The sequence below is a fragment of the Seriola lalandi genome, unplaced genomic scaffold (genome assembly GCF_002814215.2).
Source record: "Seriola lalandi dorsalis isolate HSWRI2012SDOR001 ecotype SW California unplaced genomic scaffold, Sedor1 jcf7180002054861, whole genome shotgun sequence".
Lineage (NCBI taxonomy): Eukaryota > Metazoa > Chordata > Actinopteri > Carangiformes > Carangidae > Seriola > Seriola lalandi.
Window position 1 is genome coordinate 4,608,268 of NW_019525414.1, and position 23,033 is coordinate 4,631,300.

Consider the following 23,033-nt stretch of genomic DNA (forward strand, 5'->3'; position numbering starts at 1 on the left):
AATAGTTTTATTTTACACATTTTTACTGATCGGTTGTTACTTAATTATTTTATTTTCTTAATGGTTTTTAATCATTTCTGTGTTTTGAATGTGTGTTTTATATTTTATCTTTACACTATCCACATAGTTTTGTGGTTGCAACTTCCTTGATAACTCATGCTGCTTTGTGCAACATTCCACCTGGAAGGAAATGTGCTGTATAAATAAAGTTTTGCTTTGCTTTGCTTGCTATGGTAAACATTACACCTGGTAAACATCAACATGTTAGCATGTTGTTAGCATTTAGCTCAAGTACAGCCTCACAGAGATGCTAGCATGGCTATAGGCTTGTGTTCTGTGTGTGGTGGTTTTTAAAGAGGAAAATCATGCTTTGTGGCACAAGGAGAAATGCTCTCAGCTAAAACAAAGAGAAGCTCCTCTTAGGTGCATAAAAAGCTAAAAAAAAACCTTTTAGAGTGGAAGACGGTGGAGTGACTGAAAAAGCCAATGCAAACAAGGTTTCATTCTCCTCAGTAAATGGAGAAAGAAATGCAGCTTTAATTTATGCTCAGGAGACGGTGGCACCTCTAAAGTCAAAGCTGCGAGTGCTTCAGTTTGTAACAAAGGTGAGAAAATGGAAAGACAGCGAAACACCTTCACACCGTTCTGCTAATGTCAGATCGTCTCTGAGATGGAAAAAGACACTTATAATCAACAGGGGTGTAGAAAAGCTTTACCTCAACCCAACACATCAATCCGTAAGATAGACATCAAGTTTCATCTTCATTATAACACAGCTAATAACACAGCAGCACTGCTCTGGGTCAACAGCAGATGGTCATGGATTCCCTTCTTAATTTGTAACCAGGGGGTGTGAATGAGACAGAAGTGAATTTTGGATTTCACAAATTCCCTCATACCACAACAGGCTGTCTGTATTTTGACTATGAAATAAGCTCAGTACAAGGTTTTTTGCCAGAAAACAAATGAAAGGATTCATTTTCCTGCAAGTGTACAGTATATCTGTGTTTGCGTTTTCCATACACTTGAAGGCATCACTGAGGAAACTGCGAGCTTGATGAAATCTTCACAAGACAGTCAGACTCTTCAGAAGCTGTCACACATATCAGGGATTACGCCTCATTAGAGCAGCACTGAAAAGCAGCACCCCCCCCCACCCCCACCCCCCCATCATTTCTCCACATGCTGGTTTTGATTAGTCTTTTTTACCTAAATTGTGACACCCTCCTTCTCGATCTCATCCTCCCAGTCAGAGCTGGTGATGTTTCCCTGTCTGCTACACCCGCCAACAGCGGCTGATTGGTCCTCCTGAGCTGCAGGGAGCCATCAGGGATCCCCCCGGGGGCTGCTCATCCCTGAATACTGCCTCTCCACAGCATGGCATAGTGGCATATAGAAGGTCCTCAAGCCCCTTGTTACCAACTGTGACCGGAGGGCAATGGGCACAGATGGTGGCACGCTCTGTTCTGCTGCCCCTGTCACACTTGAGCCGCAGTTTTCATCCCAAACTGACTGTGGCACAAAAAATAATGAGTGCAAGGAGCAAAACCATATGTGCTGTTGTGCTTTAAATGTAACTGTGTTAAATGTTTACATAAAAACACACCAGTCATTACTGGTAAATGAGCAAATGAGATTCATAATTTTTTCCCCCAAAATTTACTTCTGGTGTTGAATACGCTAAATTATGAGCCCACAGAGGGGCAATTAATATGGCAACAAAACAGTCTCCTGAACAGCAGAGAGAGAGAGAGAGAGTTAGAGAGAGAGAGAGAGAGAGAGAGAGAGAGAGAGAGAGAGAGAGAGAGAGCAGAAAAAGCTGGACCCGCCAGCGTTAGCGAGATCTCTGTTTTGATATCAGGCATCACAGACCAGCTGGTTTTGGCAAACACAAGTGTGCTGTGTGATTTGAAGCTGCCCACATGTGTGTAGTGTTAGGTTTCCCACATATGTGCCATCTCTGAGCCAAATCAGACAGTGTTTCACTGTCGTTCAGCGCGCTGTGATGCAGCTGAACTCCCCAACATCCTCTGCGACAACAAAAGCCATAATCTATCCATGTGAGAGCTCTCTTTTTTCAACTCATCAAAATAAAACCCTTATTGTCTTCCTGTCACCGGCAGAAAGTTTTCAGATAAGCAGCGCTCCAATATGAAGCCTCGGCTGGAACAATACTGAATTTAATATCAGCAAACCTTTTATTTTAAGCTTGCTGTGCATCGCCCATAAACCTCAGCAAACTGTCAGAGTCCATATCAATGGGTTTAATGTGACTTTCAACAGCAAAAACTGCCGTGATTATAAAAATAACCTGAAAACCTTGAGGGGGGGGGGGTCTCCCTGATGTGTCATGCTGGATGAGGATTTTCCACAAACTGCTAACCTAAAAGTTGCTGTTGTTAATGGCTTACAAGTAATCTGTAAAGCATTACTAAATGATTTTTTAACCAGTGATAGAGCCATGAATTACCACTTATAAAGCCTTTATCAGAAAATGTTACAGAGACATGCTGGATGTTTTCTTAGTGTTTGAACCTGACAGCCTCTTTGTATTTGCTTTTTGAGCAGGTGAAGGTATACTGTTTAATGCAAAACTGTAGGCCTACACAGACAAAGGTGCTGTGTTGTTTCTGGTTGTGCTGGTTCATAATTCTGGGTTGCTTGGTGTACTATGAACACACTGTTGGATTGCTCATGCTGGGTCAAAGGGGTTTTTAAGGGTTTCATTCACAGCTGACCAGCAGGTTGGATGACTTTGATCCAGCTGCTCCTTCATTCCATTAAGTTATGTATAGAATATAAAGGGGTGGACGGTAACAAAGTACATTTACTTGAGTCCTGTACTTAAATACATTTTTTTGTGATTTTTACTCCACTACACCTAAAACACAAAATATTGAACTTTTGACTCCACTAGATTTCTATGAAGTATTCTTACTTTGAAGCAGAGCTTTTAGTCAGAGGAATTAATTTTCTTTCATTTTGAAAATGTGATAGACCATACACTGTGTTCATCACAGGAGAAAAATCCATCACAGCCAACTCCTCCACTGTCAGTCATGTTTGAACCTGTCAGCGTCCTAACGATGGCGACGTTAGATAAAGATGAGGCAGAAGATTCTTCACCAGAGACCATCGTCTGATCTGAGGTCTGCGTTTGAAGCTTTAGAAATAAAGAAAGATTCATCTAGTTTGAAATGTTTGCTGTGTTTACCACGACCAAACTTCATCACTGACTAAAAACAAAATGAAACAATGTCTCCTTTCGTTGATCAGTCAGTGGGTTGTTTCAGAGTCATTAGGTTCTTTAAATGTGTACAACAATGTTTTTAAAATAAAGTACTCCAGTACTTTAACTTTAACTCAAGTAAAAATCTGACTGAAGAACTTTCACTTGTATTGGAGTCATGTTTGACCGAGAGGGTCTGTAGTTTAACTCCAGTAATGAAGCTGTGTACTTCCTCCTCCTCTGATAATATATTAAATTGAAATTTAAATTCGTCGTTTAAAAGAAAATGGGCCAACACACTGTTCTGCACCTGTCCACGTCTGACGTCAGAGCCACGTGTCAAGGTAAGGTGCTGTCCAGGGTGCTGAATCCTGAGCCACCTCTTTCAGCGCGGAGCAGCCACAGCCGCAACAGGTGTGTGTGTCTCTGTGTGTGTCTGTTTGAGTAAAGACTCGGGACATATGGATTGAGAACAACATCAAAACATTTCACAGTTTTACTAAAGAGAGATCTTTTTCAGAAAAGCTGTAAAATCCGACACAAACTTTTTTTCTCTGCTCGCTATGGATCTGCTTCCAGCCCAGGAGGCCGCCAAAATCTACCACACCAACTATGTGAGAAACTCCCGCGCCATCGGCGTCATGTGGGCCGTGTTCACCATCTGCTTCGTCATCATCACCGTGGTGGTCTTCATCCAGCCCTTCTGGATCGGGGACAGCGTCAACACCCCGCAGGCCGGATACTTCGGCCTCTTCCACTACTGCATCGGCAACGCGCTGACCTCGGAGCTCATCTGTAAGGGCAGCGTGCTGGACTTCAGCTCCATCCCCTCTCCGGCCTTCAGGACCGCCATGTTCTTCGTCGGGACCTCCATGCTGCTGATTGTTGGCACCATGGTCTGTTTCAGCTTGTTCTTCTTCTGCAACGCCGGGAACGTCTACAGGATCTGCGCCTGGATGCAGCTGGCCTCGGGTGAGGGAGAGGTGTGAAGCTACAGTTACTCCAGCCTACTTATGTACACCTCCAATTTATGTTTCTTTATACCTCTACTACATTACATTTCAGAGGTTAATACTGTACTTTATACTGGACTATATTTATGTGACAGTAAAAGTTACTAGTTAGTTGTTTATATATGATCCATGTTTAAAATCAGATGCATAGTTACCTATTAAAATACCTTAAAGCAGCTAAAACTAACTCCACCAGCTACATTAAAATGCTGCTTACATGTCCATCATGTGCATCAATAATGATAATAATAATAATAAGAGGAAGAAGAAGAAGAAGAAGAAGAATATACACTATGAAATGGTTCATTCTGTTTAACCAAATACATCATTTTGTATAATTCATAGTTTCAGGTCACATTTCATGTGACTAAAAAAGCTTTCAACCCGGTGAAGCTGAGTGACAAATCTATACGATGCTGCTTTACTGTGAAGCTGGATATCAAGTGGGATTTTGATTTCCCCGCTCCCTGAAGGCAGCATGAAATGAGAAGCATCTAAACTCATCTAAATTAAATCAATTGCAAATTGGTTTATCTGCTTGACCTTCATTTTGAATCAATTCCTCAAAAGAAAATCACACTAAAATCTCTAATAGGAATCCCTAAACGATCATCATACTATTAATATTCTGGTATTCTTTTAATTAGGTTTATTTTTTTTGTGTCATAAAGACATTCTGTACAATGAGTTTAAATTGGAGGTTTGAAATGAGTCTGTTTTCATGAGTTAGGGTTAAAATCTTAACTAGGTTCAAGGGTTACCATCTGGGGAGACTTCTGCTTCTTAAAAAAACCTTATATTCTGTTTTAGCATCAGCATGTAATTATCCAAATTATTCTTCTTTACATTTGGTCATGAAAGCACACATCCTGCAAAAAGATCTTTTGAATCTTTACCAAAGTTCTGCATCTTAACGTAAAAAACTCTGAGGGATGAGTGAGACCTGTGCTTGTGATAAACTGAGGTGATAAACTCATGCTGTTGTGAGCCGCCTTCGCACCTCTCTGGTTTCAGGTGCGATGTGTGTCTTTGTTCTTGATGCGCTGTTCTTCACAGTGGAAGCCAATAAAGGATCCAGTTTCCACCCAGACTCTGACACCTCTGATGGTGGATTGGTTACATGTAACAAGATCAGGTGTTGCTGTGTTGTTAACTGATCTAAACTTGCACCTGAAACATACTAGGGCCAAGGAAATTAGCCATATATAGTTGTACATGACAAAGGCCTATATAACCTGTGGTAGAAGAGGTACTCAGATAATGCAACAATGTCAAATTATTACATTACAAGTTAAAATCCTGTGTTGTGTGTGACTGACAACTCTTTATGGATGAAATTAGATTGTTAATACTGATGCAGCAACAGCATTTTAGTGATGTAGCTGCAGGAGGTGGAGCTAAGTCATCTACTTTAGATATAGTCAGGTAGTTTAGCCCAGTGGTTCCCAACCTAAGGATCTGGGGCTGGTTGCACAAAACACCTTAAGTTAAGATGTTCCTTAAAGTCTGAGTTAAGGTTTCCTTAAAATAAAAACAGTTGCATAAAACAACAATTAAAATGTTGAAGTATTTAAGGTTTTCTACTTATCTTACTTAAGGAGTCACTTAAAATCTGTTAAACCATTGAACAAAAGACCTTAGCAACCAAAGTAAGGAAAAAACTAAAGGTACCTCTGACTCTATCTGAACTGTAACATGAATGAGTTTATGGTGATAAATGAAGAAAATGAACCGATCCCAAGAAGAGTGGGAGAACCCAGTGGAACCCAGTGGAACCCAGTGGAACCCAGTGGAACCCCTTAACGATGAGGAATTACAGGTAGTCAGTCAGTTTATGATTTGTCCTCCCGTCTAGAGTTGGATCCTCTTCTTTCCACAGCGTAATGATTGCTCTGATAGCTGAGATAGCAGCGTACTTCTTTACTGTTACTGTCTTCCCAAAATTGACAACAGGCATCACAAGCTAATGCCAGCACACAAACAGTCTCCATGGAAACGGTAGAATTTTACCGCTGTAAAAATCTCTTTCATTGCTGTAAATTACTTAACCTTTTCCTCAATAAAGGAAACATTTTAAAAGATTCTGTGCAACACCCTTCGGTAACCCCCTCAGCTCAGGAGAAATTAAACATTAAGTGTCATACTTAAGTAGAAAATTTAAGGTGTTTTGTGCAACCGGGCCCAGGCACTTCCAAAGGGTCACAAGATAAATCTAACGGGGTTACTAGATGATTAATGAGGTAGGAACGAAGAAAAAACAAGGTGCTGTGACACACATTTATTTATATCTTCGCATTTTTGTGACGTTTGGAACAATCTGAGGTCTATTTGGGCCTCAAACTGTTATCTAAATGAAAAGACCTGAGAAGTTTAGAGGAGAAATGCCACTTTGTTTGAACTGCTAGCAAACCATAGAAATGTTTTGATGAGGAGCTACAGCTGCTCAGTTTTTTGTGAAGGGTCTCAAGTTTTGGGAACCAATATTTTAACCTTACTGTGTTTTATTTTCTAAGCTTTTTTCAAAATGTAAAATGTTCATTTTAATGTACAGTAACCACTTACTATATCTTTCAAGTAAATGTAGCTGTGTATGAAGTAAAAATGTATAAAGTGACATAAAATGAAAATACCTTTGGCACTTTATTATCATGCTGTATCCTGCAGTTGGGACACCAAAAAAAAACCCTCCCTCATAGTAGAGTAGAGAGTAAGAGCACAGAAGGTTTAATTACCACATTATGCAATTGCCATTTCTGTGTCCTCCCTCCACCACAGCCGCGTTGATGGTGATGGGCTGCATGATCTACCCGGACGGCTGGGACGCTCCTGAGGTGAAGAGGATGTGTGGCCAGAGGACGGATAAGTACAACCTGGGGAACTGCACGGTGCGCTGGGCCTACATCCTGGCTATCATCAGCATCCTGGACGCCCTCCTCCTGGCATTACTGTCCTTCACTCTCGGCAACCGGCAGGACAAACTGCTGCCGGATGACTTTGAGGTGGAGGGAACAGGTGAGTGTTAATGCAAAACAGGTGAAGTCTGAAGGTACGGAACAAAAGCCGGGAAGCAAACATCTCTGCTCTTGAGCTTGGTACGGAGAGTATGAATGCTGGCTGTAGGATTTGTTACGGCAGGCGTTGGCCATATTGTCACAGGATGGAAAAGCAGAGGTGTGTGACAGGGAGTCAAGCATGAACAATACCAGGACTGTGAAACTGAAGCAGCTTAACAACCTTCAAACCTACAAATCATATCAGAGGTTTGAGAATAAAAAAAAGGCTTTTAAGCTTCAAACGTCATTCTTGACCTTGGAAACAGCAATTGACAAAACAATACAACCTCAAGGTCCATTAAGTGGCTATTTTGGAGCTTTTGATCAAATCACATGATCCTCATCAGGTGGGATTTGTGCAGTTGTCATTAAAGTTGTAGATATTCAAAACTCTAACTAATGTCTAACTGCAAACCAAGAGAGAATATGTTTGTTTTTTGGGGTTTTTGCACTTATTTACAGTGTATACTCAATCTTAGCTCAGCTGGACATGTTAATACTGACATCGATAATCATCCCACAGTTAGCTGGGTAGTTGTTTTTTTTGTTTATCATGTGGTCTTTTGTGAGATCTACTTTTTAGGAGCGGTGAAAATTTACTTTATAACATTTAATGTGTATTGCTGAAGAATTGGATTATGTAAGAATTGGGCCTACAGACAATTTTGTATGGATTATTTCAATTCAGTTTTATTGAAATTTTTATTTACTTAATCTTTAGAAGCTACAAGCCAAAACATCCGCTCATTAAGTCTAAGCTGCATGTTCGTCATTATAAAATGCTCCTGCTTTCTTTGTAAATCATTGATCTTCTCCCTTTAGTGTAACTTCGGTATGATGACGGTCAGGAGCCAGCAAAGACCTAGCATCTTAAATCCAGAAGATACAGATATCTATAAGAGCATATTTTCCTCTTTTACAGAAAACCCTTGATGGGCACACGGACCACAGGAACAGTGTGATTCAGGTCCACTTCGACGACATTCAAGGTTCAAGACAAGCAACTTGAAATTCCATGACGCAGATCAAACTCTTCATATTTCTTGCCTTTTTTTTTAATTTTCTCTTTTATGTTTTTAAGTCATTGTGATTTACGTTTGGTTAATTGGAATTTTGTAGTCTTTTACTGCTTCATAAACCCAAGAATAATATCCTATTGCAGTTAGCTTCTATACGTCTATATGTCAAATAGCTAATAAACTCAGAAAAACAAGCCTGACACAGTCATTTTGTATCGTATGAACATCTGTTTTATTGTATGGTGTGTTTATTTTGTGTTTGTTTTACAGTCTTGTAAAGTTGACAGCTCACACAAAGTCTATACTCTTGAATGATGTAAATTTTGTTTATACCTAGGCCTCAACAGATACATAGGTTACTTTGAAATGATCGATTTTGAGACACCATTACATAACATCAGATCTCACCATCTCTATGGTAAAAACATTGACATTATTGAACAGTTGGCCATACATACAACTGAACTCGAACACATCATCCATACGCTTTTATTAAAACACAGCTACCCAGCTAAATAATTTTAGCTAAGATATAAGATTTGTTAGAAACTGTACATAACTGTAATATACATAAAGGCAAACTCTTTGGTACAGATATATACAGTTAATTTTCACTTCTTTTTTCCTTTAAATTGGGCTTAAAATGTGGTCTTGTTGAAATCTTTAAAACACTATATTCCTCAACTGTAATGGGTGTATGAGAATACCAGCCTCCCATGAGAATGAAAGATCTCATTTATTATAGTTCACTAACCACACTACATACCAGGTGATAACGGATTTGTTATGGCTAAACAATATGACCTACTTTATCAGACAGTGAACGTCTCAGTCAGAAACTAGAGCCTGTCTGGAGAAATGCTGTTAACATTACCACAGTCAGTGTAAATGTCAGCCCAGTGTGCAACTTCCTATCCCTACTTTACAAATACAAAATGCATACCTTACAGGTGTAATATAAGATAAAGTAATTCTTTTAAAAAAAAAAGAAAAAAAAAAAGAACACAGCACTAATGAAAACGTATGAAGAAAGTGAGAGCGAGTCCTTTTTAAAGGGGACATAAATGACCAATAAAGGCTACATATCCTTGGTTTGTTTGGGTTTTAGTGCAGGAGTGTAACAAACAAGGATGAGTCACTAGCAGTACAATAACAGGTTTGCTTGGTTGGATGGGTGAACGGAGCACAGCAGTTGGAGCCAACATAACCACAAAGAAATACAATCCACTGGATTCCTGACGTCATCACACCGAGAGAAGAACCAACGAATACAAAGCAAACATACACAGAAGCATTAGCTCAATAACAAGAACATAGGAAATCCAAAAAAACAAACAAAAAAGAAACAAAAAGAGAAATAAATATTCATCTGATATGCCCAAACTGGAAAGTGATCTGTTGCAGTCTCTGGAGAAAGTGAGAGGGAGGGGAGGTGCAAGGGCTGGAAGACTCCACTAGAGGGCGAGCCATGGGTGGCGCAAGCACTCTGCGGCTGTGGCTCTCTTTTCAGGGATCAGCTCCAACATGGGAATCAGGAAGTCAGTGAAGCACTCGGCTTCTTCACGGGGCCACTCGTACTTGTCGATGAGCACCTCCAGCAGTCCCCACGGCTTCAGCTTTGTGATGTGTTTCAAATCCCCTGCACACACACACACACACACACACACACACACACACACAACGCTGTATCAGAGCCATGCAGGAACAAAACACGACACTTTACAACATGAACTCTCTGCAACAAGATAGTAAAGTCTATGAAACATCAAGCAGTCTTAATATCTTGATATTACATATAGGAAATATTATATCTTTTTAACTGTAAGTGTGTCTTCCAAACTGGAATTTCTTTTGTTCCATTCAATGTTTTAAAAGGTTTTTACCAATAGAATTTAAAATAACAAAAGTTATACACAACACTAGAGTATGATCCTAGGGACAGGAAACTCTCACTCTCAAGACATCCAACCTTGACTCTGGCACTTTTTGTTTTACCTTTCTTGGTGAAAAAATCCTTGGAATATTTGCCGGTCATTATTAGTTTGCGTGGGACACTCCCCAGCAGCTCAATGATCAGCGCTATATGGTCTACACGGCAGTAAAAGGAGAAGGAAAGACAGACAAGACAAACAACAGATTCATCAGACAGTGTCCCAGTCACAGGCCCAGCTCTGGGTGTGTGGATGGAGGGCTGGGGAAGAGCAGGGTCAGGCTGATGGTGCGCACACATGGGCCAGATTGTTGCGGAGGTCGGCGTGCACAGACCAACGGTTAGAAATCAAGGTATCGAACATGACCATCAGACATTACACGAGCTGGAAGGTTCTTCTGTCAAGAATCAACAGCAGACAGGGGACGGGACACATATTCCCAATGCAGATGTGCTCTGCGGTCAGCCGTCAAGTGAGGCACCTGTTCATATACTTCAAAGCAAAAAAATTCAGCTTCTCCCATCAAGTTAAAAGAAATGTTTTATCTGTTATTTAAATCTGTTGAAGCCATTGATATCACAGCTTCATCCTCATTTTTACAGAATCATTAATGGGCCCAGCAACATCTGCCTTCCACACATGTTCTTGAGCGTGACACTGAATGCCGACCGACTCCTGAGCCTGGGGCCCCTTATGGATGAGACATTTCTCCCAGGGTGTGAGATACATATCATAATGTTGAAATACGTACGAACACTTGCACTTTTTGACGTCACTAAAAACATTTTATAATCTGAAACTTTAGACCTGTAATGCAACAAAGTTCAACCATTTTTCTGTGACTTAATATTTCTATCAGATAAAGTTAAATGTATTTGATAAAATTCGTTTATCACACCACTCCTGTGGCTCTTACACTCAAACTCCCCTGTGGAGGAAAAAAGTCAAGAGAAGTTCTCCCAACAGGGATCAATAGTGTAGAGTATCCAGCCAAGTCCTCTGGCTACAACTGAAGAGGTACTGAATGTACCTCTGCCAGGCAATCTTTGGCAGAGCTACTGACACTCGAATCAATGTCTGATGGCACTGTTCAAAGTAAAAGACATTTATTGGTCTGCACTGACTATTTTGTCCACTAGCCTGCACACACCAACAGCAGATCTGAATGCGCCGATGGAAACCTTGACCCTTCTCCCAGCCGTCCACCACTGTTCCCACAGCGGGCCACAGACAGAGGGGTGGCATACCTCTCTTGGTGAAGTATTCCTGTGAGAATTTCCCACTCAGAGCATAGTGACGAGGGATTTTACCGAGCAACTCAATCATGAGAGCAAGATGGTCTGGAAATGAGGCACATCAGAGGAGGAGAGGAAAGAAAGGGAAATCACGGAGAAACCGTTTTGGACAAAGGAGAGGAGATGGCAAATGGGAGGGGAGATAGGAGAGGGGATGGCAAACAGTCATGTGGAACAATGTATTAGAAACAATGGATGATGACAGCCTAGTATGACAAAAAGCACAGGTATGGGAAGCCTGTATTATTTTTTTCACATTTACAAACATTTCAACACATGTTGGCCATTCGGTTTCATACATGAAAACAAACTGAGTCTGACTGAAAATGAAGCTTAAAGCACGGCCGAGAAAAAGCCAATCGCACTAAAATGTGTACAGCATGTACTGGAGTCTCAATACAGGATGAGTAAAATACCCAATCAAAGACCGCCACACAACGGTGAAAAGCAGTGGTAGAACAGTAAGCAACAGACTCATGCTTATATGTGCTGTAGGTGAAAACTCGATTCACAGCTGCAGGACACGAGCCAGTGAACTAAAGGTTGAATCTCAGCACATACCTGACCTGCCGCAGCAGAGTCAAGTCAGTACAGACACCTCAAGCTATGCAGCAAGCCAACATTAACATAAAGCAAGCGTAAAGAGGAGAACAAGGAAGCGTGGAGAGTGAGTGATGAGGAGATGAAGAAAGGCGAGTGAGGAAATGAAGTGATGGCCCCGTCTCCAGTGCGCCAGAAAATGTGGTTTTGAGGTGTTAGAGAGGACATAAACACAGGAATATTGGTACTCATCATCACATGATTCACATCTGCATATCTTCCAAATTTGAGACCATTTGAAATCACTGTAATGGAGTACCTCATTTAAGTGTTAACGCTGTGAAATTGAAAGCAGAGTGCACTGCAACTTACTGTGCAAACTGCACATTAATGTGCAGTGAAGATCCCTACTTGCCATGCTCACTGTGAAACTCTTAGTATATGTATTTAATCGTTTAAATAATTCACGATGACAATAAAGCTCCAATATAACAAGACAAACATCATAAAGCTTTTCACACTAGCAACTGTTAAAAGTTACCTACAGTGCTAAAACCCTCTTACCAGTGACGCACATATTTCAGAAACACTACTAAATATAGCACTTAGGATTAATGCTGCGGAATTATAACAGGATAAAACGGAAAATGGACAGGAAGAAGAAATCCCAGCAATACCTTCATCCCTGGAATAATCTTCCCCAGAATGTGGTTCAAACAAGTAGTCCCCTGTGGCGAGCTCAAAGGCCTGAGGAGACAAGACAATCATCATCAACACAGGAAAAGACATTGTATGAAGGAAAATGTTAACTTCCTCCCACCACTTTCTACACTCTCATAATGCTAATGAAGTCTTAAACGTACATTGGACTATAATTTTTTCTTAGGTTTTGATACAATGCAAGTTGATTGTCGTCGCAATCTCTCACCATGCAGGCTGTGCTCCATATATCAGCCGGTGTGCTGTATCCAGCACCAATGAGCACCTCTAAGGACCGGTACTGCCGTGTCTGTATATCTTCTGTAAAGTGCTTGTGCTGAGAGAGGGAAACAAAGGAGAAGAAACAAATAATAAGATTCTATAACATGGCTATGTAACACAGCTAAGAGACTGCATCCTGTTATAATGGGAGAAGCACAGTATACACAAGAACTATAAATGCACGGAGAATCTAGAGAACTGTGCCAAACTGTGCCAAACTGCACCTGCCATTTTACATCAAAACAAACAATATACCATATAAAAACAAAGGAGATAGGAGATTGAAGTATTTCTATTTTGGTATCAAGATGACACTGGATGTGTCCCTTGCAGCAAGGCTTCATCCCTAATCAGGAAATCCCTCAGGTCATTAGCAGACTACTCACCACCCAGCAGGCATTTCCCAAGTCTGCAATCTTGACCTTGATCTTGTCTGCATTGAGTGGCTCAAGGGGGTTAACTAGCAGGGATCCTGCTGTTAGCTTCCCTGCATTGGAGCAGAGAGAGAGACAGACAGATAAGGATGGGCTGAAAATCTCATAAACAAAAAGTTTGACAATCAATATTTCAAAGTTCACATGGCTGAGCCTTAATTAAACTTTCAAAGCAGCCCAGCCAGAGCAAACAGTTCAGACAAAACCTTTTTGCAGTTTGTAGATGTGCTGGTTTTGACTGACTGACCGTTTCTCAGGCTTTCCTGGGTTCTATATTCATAGTCAGGCCCATCCTCTCCCTCCTCCTGCAAAAGGCTTTGCTCCAGCTCTCCTTCTTCCAGCCCAGCAGGAAGGTGTCGTTCAGTAACTCCGCTGCCGTGAGCGCCCCTGCCTTCAGTCTCAGTGTCCAGCTCGTGGAGATCGGCAAAGTCCACACCGTTGGGGATGGTCTGGACAGGAAACTCCTTGTGTTGTTGTTCCTCCTGACTGACACATTTCTCCGAGGGCTCTGAATTGCCATTGTGTTGGTCTTCGTCCGTCCACTGGGACTGTCTCTGCTCCACCTCTACATGGCCATTACAGTTCACCTCCGACAGCCCCTCTGGTCCCACCCTCATGAGGTCTGCAAGCACAATGCTCTCTGCCAGTGTAAGAACAGGAAAGGTGACAATTCTTTTTTTTTTCTTTTTTTAAATAACTCATACCAGGAATTTTATCACTGTATTAACACCACAACAGTAATAAAAGTAAAGCACATATACTTGTTGACTTCTTACCCCCTTTTTCCTCATTTCCTAGCTCCTGAAGAGACACCTGTCTGAGAGGAGCACACACCCGTCCCTTTGGAGACTGTGGATCATCGTCTTCATCATCTTCCTCCTCTCTTGTCTCTGTGGTCTTTTCCATTTCCTCCAGGTCCAGGATGCACTTTTCCAACAGCTCCGCCTGACGCTTCTGCTTCTTTTTTAATTTCTTCTTCTTGTTCTTCGACATTTTTACTGTCTGTCAGAGATGAACACAGGAAATAAGAGGAAGCTCTCCTTGACAGCCGCGTATTGTTGGGACTGCTTAAAAAGTATGTTACACTGAAAAGGGTTGTACCTGTTTTGGAGCAGGTGCTGTGCTTACTGAAAAGAGAATATGAGATGAGTACAAACTGTTATCAAACTCATCAATGTATGTGAAACGCGCGCGTGTGTGTGTGTGTGTGTCTCATACTTGCTGAACCAGAGGGAGGAGGTGCCCCAGCCCTCTGCCACTCTGTGGCCTCTGCTGCGAGCTTGCGGACATAAGGCTCATCGACACTCATCAGGATGTTCTCTGGCTTGATGTCTGTGTGGATGATCTGACACTTTGTGTGCAGGTAGTCCAGGCCTTGGAGAACCTAGAAAATGAATGCATGGGAGATGATTAACTGACTGTCAAACATTGTCAACCTTTGGGCTGAACTGAAATACAAACTTTTTAATATTCCAATGTCTCTGTTTCAACGTATTCTCTAAGTCTCTTTTGGTTTTCCTCACAGTTAAAATATATGGAAGAAATGGTTGATACACTTGTACATCATAGGGACAGAAATGCAGTCAATGTAAGCAAACGAAAAATAAAATCTTTAGAATAATTTACAATGTAAAATCAATTATCCGAGCATAAATAAAGAGTAATACTTAGTGGCAATGTGTGTCTGCGTATACATTTCAATATTACTAAATCAGTTCCTCGTTCAATCATGACAAAAGCTCCTTGGCTCTTTACAATTCTGTCATGTTAAGAGGCAGGTTTGACTTGCTCACTGTTTGTATTTTCAATCATCACAACATGCTCTGCCCTGACTGGTTCCCACCCATCACACAGCCTGGAGGCTACATGGCAAAGTAATGACTGCACCTTCACCATGAATCACCTGCATTCGAAACTGTGAATTCCGTGTTACCTGTCTTATGATGCTCTTCACACACGGCAGGGGCAACCCTTGGTAATTGGACTTTATTATCCACTTTAATAAATGATGCCCCAACACCTCAAAAACCATGCAGACATCTGAAGATCACAGCAGTCAAGATAGTAACGATGAAATACAAGAAAAGTCAAACTAAAAACTCATCAGCAGAGAATTACTAAACATGTCAAGGTCCTGTGGTCACTCACTTACACGAGGAGTAGCATTATTTATACTGAAAAGAGGGCAGGTCATGAGAGTGCAAACACTACAGTGTTGTTAGGGAGTCTCGTATTACAGCTATAGCTGTCCCTGTGGCATTCGCGGGATCTTATGCAGCCAAAGTGTTGTGATAGGTGGAGGTCTGTCTAGGACATACAAAGGTTCCATTTAGTCCAGCCGACACCTGCTGTCTACTTTGTTACTTGTACACTGCTTTCCAGCTAAATTTGACACCAATAATTCTTGACCTGAAAGAGTATTTTCTAAGAATTAATAAACTTTCTTTTCTACTCTGAGTCATGAAAGACAAGGAAGCAATTTGCATTATTTGGCTGTAAAGGATACGAGTTCCATTGACACCAGAGATCTTGAAGTCATCTAGCAGCTGGACCACCATCTCCCGCTTGGGGTCATCGGGGTCTGAGTTTCTTACCTGAGGACAAAGAAAGGGAACAATACAATCAAAATAGTGAGGATTTAAATTTACCAATATCTGACCGGACCAATAGAGGATTGGCATGTCTCTTCATCTGTAACCATGTAACACTGCTTAAACACACATGCCCAACATGCTGAAAGTTGTACTGTACATTCAGTCACACAGCGTGTAGACTCTGTCATGACTTTTACTGGAAACAAGTGAAAGCCATAGCTCAGCAACTTACAGATCTGAGGAGTTTGATCTCATCCACTGCTGTCTCTGTGTAATGCTCTGCACTCTTCACCACCTTCATTGCAACAAACCTCTTCACCCTGCAACCACAGACCAAGTGACGTTTGCTAACAGGAAGCACCGAAAAAGGTCATACTATAACAGTCTCAGAGTCATCTTTGTTATCCAACTTCAGGTGTCAAAAACAAAATGGTGCACTAAGAATATGGAGTAAAGCGTTTCTCATACTGGATGTCCCAGGCGAGCCACACGGTGGAGAAGTGTCCCCAGCCCAGTTTCCGGATAACGTGGTATTTTCCGTTGTAAAGGTCTCCCACTTTCACATGGTGGTAACCACCTAGAACAGAAGAAAATGCACATCGACTAAATCAACACACTCAAATGTTTCAGTCTGGTTATCCACAATAAGTGTGTATGTGTGTGTAAACATATAGAGTAAGACAAGACTCACCTTTGCAGTAGTCATTAGGATCCTCCTGCTCCTCATCATCAGAGCCGAGAATCTCCTCAGGTTCCTCGGGCTCCTGGGGTGAGGCCTCTAGCTGGGGTTGCTGTCGAGATCTGGGATTGGCTGGCTGCCTGATGGACAAGCACACCAACCATTATAGACTTCATTAAGAACGCAGTCCCTAACATATTCTTTCTTGCCTGAGTACATAAGTCCTTTGAGCATTAACATTTGCAGCACCTCTTACCAATTACCTGTCATTTAATTATAGAAATGCATTCCTATTTAACAAATGTTTCACAAGGGTAACAGACATGTTTCACTTCTGTTCAGGAGTGTGTTAACAGTTAACCTTCATCAGCCTCCACACTATCAATTTACTAATACTCAAATCTTATCTTTAAACCTGTGAACTTGTGACTGGTTGTTAATTTGAATCGTCACATGGGAATTAAGTTGAAAGCTCTGGTGTACCTGCTGTGTCTTGATTCGGCCTCGATGTCACCAAAAGAAAGCTTTGTAAGTTTCTGTCCTGGTCTAACCAACTGAATTTAAGCTACACTATTCATTTAAATACATTTTAAACACCATTCCATCATTTGAATGACTTTGAACTTCCACATAAACTCAGACAAAAACAGGTTTTTCCAAAGCTAATCTACATGGCTGGTTTTGGCAGATTTTTATTGATATGTACCTTTTTTTAAACATATAAACACAAACAAACAACAGCTTGATAGAGGCTGTAAAAAGCAATGCAAGCAAATACACCTTCGGCCTTTTAAGTGCTGCTGATTATTGAAAGAAGCATCTGTATTTTTACATCTTGCTCATGCAGGCCATGAGAAGAAAAATCCTATCAAAACCCTCCTGCCACAGCAGATCCACGCTGACCATCGTCCTTCCACAGATATCACACTTAAAGACACTAAAGCATAGGAAACACTTAAGGAAGTCTTTGCTGCAGGTGACATTTCTTAATGCCAGCTATTCAGCTGTCCACACATGTCTGAATAAGAACGGCTTTACTAATTTTACTGCAGGTCCATTTTAGGCCAAGTGTCTGCTGTGTATCTGTATCATGTATGAAAATATAAACACTGCTGAATCAGGACTTCACTACGTGGTATATAATAAATCACTGGGGTCAGAGGAAAGAAAGCTAAACTGTAGCTGAATTAAAAAGAGAATGCATCATCATTAAGAAAAAGATAAGGGTAGGAGCCTGTGCGCCACTGGTGTCCCACAATTACAGAGCAATTATTTTGTCATTATGTCAGGCTGTCAGATGGAAGCGACAAAGTCCAACGAGAACAAGCCATAGAAGACTGAACTAAAACTAAGACCTTAATAAAATAATATCAAGAGTATAGCTCAAAGTTTTGTAGACTATTATAGAGAAATGCTAGACCCATACATCATATTTTATTGCACAAAAAGTCTTGACACCCCCCCCCCCCCCAAAAAAAAAAATTGACAAGAAAGTGTCAGTGCACGATTAATGACTGGGATGTGGCACATGAAGAATGGGCTCGGCCTGAAATGAATATTAAATTATAGGTTCACTGTGTGCAGACTTTTTTCATCTGTATTTACTGATGTTTTGACCATAATAGCAGCTAAAAAATGATCAAAGCAGAAAGCAGGCATCACAGGACAACAGGGTGGTCTAGGGTAATATCTAGGGAGAATTTACTTCACATTTTGAAGGAGATCTTTTTTATCCTTCGTTTGAGGTTTCATTAATTTAGTCATTCAAATCTTTGTGAAATATAAATATAATGGTTCCGGCATTTCAACCAAGCACAACAGGGTAATTTGACAGCCAATGTGTAAGATCAAAAATGTATTGGTCTTATAACGAAAGCTCAGAACATCCTCAATCACAGAAAACCATATACACTAATTTTCTGTAGTAATAAAAACCATATTTATATACAAGCATTTGGTCTCTGTATGTATATATATGACAACCTATAATCTGTGTTTGCCAACAGTTCAGTTGCTAATATTAACTTGAAAGCCAAACAGCCTGATGTTACTTCCTCCGCAGAGGAGATTAAGGCTGCTCATCATTATGGGAGCCAAGAGAGCTGAGATCACATTCAAATAAATTCCAAAACTGGTCTGTAGTGTCTCACAAATGGGCTGCTGGTTTCCACATAATCTGCAAATTCATTCCTGACACAGTTATTCGAAGCAAAAAGCTTTTAAGCATGTTTGTGCACCAATGACAGAACAAACAGCTGCAATTAATTACTGAATTATTTTAACTGAATTTAGACTTTCTAATGATGGCTTTTCCATTTAAAATAAATTTGCTACTCGTGAATTACTGCAATTCTTGTAATAATTATAACACATTTGTGGGAGGCAATCGGAATTGGTACTAATAATGAATATATGCAGTTCTCATACTCACAGCTCATTACCTATCGAAGAATGAAGACAGGGCTGAACCAAGGGAATATCATTACTTAAATGCGGAGCCAGACACAATTCCAATTAGTCATTTCAAGAAGAAAAAAAAACAAAACACGGTTGCACTTTTGAGTGAGAGGTCCAACTTTTGGTTCTCATTACTTTCGGTGTGAAGGCAAGTGTGTGGTCTAATTTTTAAGTCGTTCTGATACACGTTTCCTCTGAGAATCTTACATTAAACCGATATTTATTTTGACAACTGATTCAGAGCTATATCCGGTTCACTCCGCTGTGTCCACAAGAAGACTGAGTGTTTACTGCTCGTCTTTATATAAATGGTGCTCAGTATGCAAGGATGACTGTGGCATGTAACAGTACTGCTTTAAATTATATCTTGTTTGTTAGTATCAGATAATTCTTAAGCCTGATGGACATACAAGTTTCAGCCATGAAAATAACACTATCAGGAGATGACTATCTGCAATAGTGCTGTTTTCAGTGAAACACCATGCTTCGGTGGGCTGATGTGGGCTTCTTCATTCTCTCGTTTTAAATATAGCACAGGCTGTTATGCAACACTCCAGAGGATGCCACTGATGGCATGATTAGTAGATTGTTAGGTACACCAAAACAATCAGTATTGGAGATCAAGGCTGGAACGGTCTATTTTCATCCCTGTTTGTTGCATTATCTTAATGCAATCATTCATAAACTATGTTGATACTAGGGTTTAGCCCTCTGGTACTTTATTTCACAGTACATGCAGGCAGCTTACAACTTGCATCAAAATGACTGTCCGATGCTTTATGGATATGGCTACTGCTCTTACAGGAGCCCTATGAAAAAACTAGAGAAACCAACCCTGTGTGTGCAATCTCATGATCCAGCTCAGATTATGTTAATAGGTCTTTTACTTCTTCATCTCTGCATCATGCACAGACCAAAATATGAGTGCAAACGTGCACCCAAGGACCTTTTGTCAGTTTCACATTTAAATGTTGGGACCATGTAGAGACAACACATGTGTCAAGACTCACTTTTTGCTGGTCTTCTTTGCTTTCGCCCTCTTCTTCCTCGCCTGCAGTGCCAGAACTGTCAGAAGAAACCAGTGACACATTATTTTTGCCTTTGTCTATAGCTGCCGTTTGATCTCCACCTCACACAGAAGACAAAAAAACAACATCATTTTACACTGTCTGATGTAAATGACACAACTACCTCGCCTTACAGCTCATAAACTCATGTCATTATGCGCTGTGGTGTATCATGTTTGCAAAAACCAGCATCTAAATCACAACTGCGGTGCATCTGTCACCCAGTTTGATACTGGAAACCATCTAACGTTAAGTTACATCAATAAGCTACCCACATAGGTAACCGTTCATCTCCAGACTGCACCGTTTGTGTGGCATGAAGTAGTCTCACACACTCGGGTGGCTAGCTGGTCGGTTAATACAGAACCAGCTGGTGAGTGTTGTCGGTGTTTTAGCTTGTGTATTAAACGGAAAGAGCTAGAAAGCTGGACGTAGCTCGCTAATCCTGACATGTCCCATTGAAGCTAAAGCTAACGTCTGGAGAGCTAACGCAGCTCGCCCCAGCTCAACAGTGCGTGACAGACGCGTTCAATTAAACCACCATCTGAATGGATGCAGCTCGGCTAAACTTTACATTTGTGACACCCACTGCAGTGTAGACCCACACAAACACACACAGACACGGGCTAACGCTGCTCACACAGTGTGCGGAATGTCGGTGTAAAGATTTACCTTTCCTCTCCATGTTGGCTGGACCCGTAGCTTAGCCGTTAGCTACACCACCAGTGATCGAATGTTCCACGCATGCGCACCGGCTCGTTTCGCTCAGGGTCTCCACCTGATCATCAAAACATCTTCATGGACTTTACTGCACTGGACCTGCGGGCAGCAGACTACATGGACGGTTAGGGAGGCCCCTGTGTGCTAATGTTTGCTGTCGGGCCCCTAGTATGCTTATTTGGTAAACACCACTTTATTTAGAAAGATGTACCATGTAAGCACACCACCTCTCTGCAAGACAGATCCTGAAATGAGCTAAATCACCTGCAGGGCCTGCCTTGATATTGTACTTAAGTGGTTGAAATTCTTAATTTAATTAATCTACCAAAAACTAAACCAACGTGCAGTGCATCTGGGAGTTCTGGGGCCCCTAGGCAGCTGCCCACTTTGCTCAATTGGTGAATATTTTTAGGTGCCCAACCTTCAACAGAAGCAAGCAGAAACAAAATGAACGAAAACAAATGTATGGTACCTCATACAAATGCATTATATCAGACATAAACTGAACAAATTAAACATTTAATTCATTAATAACTTAAATAAGTCTCATGATGAATGTAGGTATTTAACAAAAACTGCTGTCAAATGTCTAATATACTCAGTTTATTAGGTGCACCTAGTTAAAACTAATGCAGTCTAATGCAACAGTCCTGCAATAAATCCTCCTTCATGAAGTTTTTAATGTTCAGTTTTCACTGAAACTTTCAGGGAGGTGTTTGGTCCCCACCATGCTCATATTTTCTGCAGCTGTAGCTGTATGATCATTTTGGAGGATGTACTGTGTGGTGCTGTTGAAATGTTTTGCATTATACAAAGAGTTGATTGTGTTATTTAGTCTTCCCTCACTGGACAAAATAATAGAAACACCTGTCAGTGTAATGCAATACAGCTGAGTGTATGCAAACATGTATTATACTCTACATTCATCTGTACTATTGAGCAGACTGTGATGCCCAGCAGACAAAGATGATAGACTGGACAGTAGAATACAAAATACATTTCATTCTCACCCTTTTTCAACTCACGCAGGAGGCACTTTCTGTCCTGGACTGAATGGAAGTGTCCAGTTTCCACAACAAAAGACAGGATGTCAGATCTTAACTGAGCACACAGACCTTGAAGCTCTGCTCAGGTTAAGGGTGACACATTGCTTGGGATGGTAACTGTGGTTTGCTTAATAATTCTTCTGACCATTTTCTTAAAGTAACAATCGCTACAAGGAAACCTATTGTATTTTATATTTATATATATATTATATTATTATCATATTAAATATATACTATAAATCACATTTAGAAAATGACTATACAGTTTGGCAATCCAGCCTTAGCAACAGACGGTGAATAGCCTGCTATATATATAAATATGTTATGTAGTATTACTGGCAGGAGTGCTAACTCATTTTAACCTTTTTATTCCCTTTTACTGCACGGCCGTGGCTACAGTATGTTGACTTCAACTATGTCAGAGAAGTAAAACTGGCAGGTGGCAGTACAGTGTCAAATGATCTGCTAGATAGAAGTTTAGCTGCTCATATGACTTCAACTGAATAGTAAATGAAGAAACTTTGAGTTCTGGGCTGATGAATGGAAAAGAGAAAAAACCAGGTGAGGAAAAATATATTTTAGAAACAAACAAGAAAAATGTATGTTTTTAACCTTGTTACCTTCTGAAGCCAAATTAAATCCTTTTGATGACTTTTTAAGCCCTGCAGATACCGCAAAGTATCTGTGCCCTGAGGGTCCATTTTTTATACTCACAAAGACAATAAATTGAGTTTGTTTCACTAAGTTTTGACATTAGCAGTGGTGTGCACAGAGCTGATCACCCAGAAAAACTTTGCATCCTCTGTTGACATTCTCCAGTCACCTGAGGAAGAGCTGCTGTTCTGTTTTTCCTCACATATCGCACTGTTGCACAAGCATCACAGTCATCAGATGTGCGCTGTCAAGCACAATTTCCAAGCCTGTTTACTCATGTCACTGTAGTCACTGCTCCTATTGAAACACGAGCCAGTTGAG

General features: G+C 40.8%; 2 protein-coding genes across 5 annotated transcripts; one reads left to right on the forward strand and one right to left on the reverse strand.

Moving 5' to 3' along the window:
* Nucleotides 1–3,705: 3,705 nt before the first annotated feature.
* On the forward strand, nucleotides 3,706–7,784 carry lhfpl5b (LHFPL tetraspan subfamily member 5b). The gene is made up of 2 exons (XM_023427522.2): nucleotides 3,706–4,201; nucleotides 7,018–7,784. The coding sequence occupies exons 1-2, from the start codon at nucleotides 3,793–3,795 to the stop codon at nucleotides 7,263–7,265; spliced, it is 657 nt and encodes a 218-aa protein (XP_023283290.2). The 5' UTR covers nucleotides 3,706–3,792; the 3' UTR covers nucleotides 7,266–7,784.
* A 738-nt stretch (nucleotides 7,785–8,522) lies between these two features.
* Nucleotides 8,523–21,044, reverse strand: srpk1a (SRSF protein kinase 1a). 4 transcript variants are annotated; one of them, XM_023427519.2, is made up of 16 exons: nucleotides 20,965–21,044; nucleotides 20,236–20,290; nucleotides 16,781–16,908; nucleotides 16,558–16,666; nucleotides 16,322–16,409; nucleotides 16,002–16,089; nucleotides 15,429–15,535; nucleotides 14,714–14,879; nucleotides 14,597–14,622; nucleotides 14,272–14,497; nucleotides 13,743–14,135; nucleotides 13,448–13,548; nucleotides 13,009–13,116; nucleotides 12,758–12,827; nucleotides 10,310–10,402; nucleotides 8,523–9,953 (listed from the first exon to the last, which is right to left on the reverse strand). In XM_023427519.2, exons 1-16 carry the CDS (start codon nucleotides 20,975–20,977, stop codon nucleotides 9,769–9,771), a joined length of 1,956 nt encoding a protein of 651 aa, XP_023283287.1. In that variant the 5' UTR covers nucleotides 20,978–21,044; the 3' UTR covers nucleotides 8,523–9,768. The 4 variants fall into 4 exon arrangements, with proteins under 4 accessions (XP_023283287.1, XP_023283288.1, XP_023283289.1 ...); XM_023427520.2 differs by lacking the exon at nucleotides 10,310–10,402 and adding an exon at nucleotides 11,493–11,585; XM_023427521.2 differs by lacking the exon at nucleotides 8,523–9,953 and having other exon boundaries at nucleotides 9,960–10,402.
* Between the last annotated feature and the right edge of the window lie 1,989 nt (nucleotides 21,045–23,033).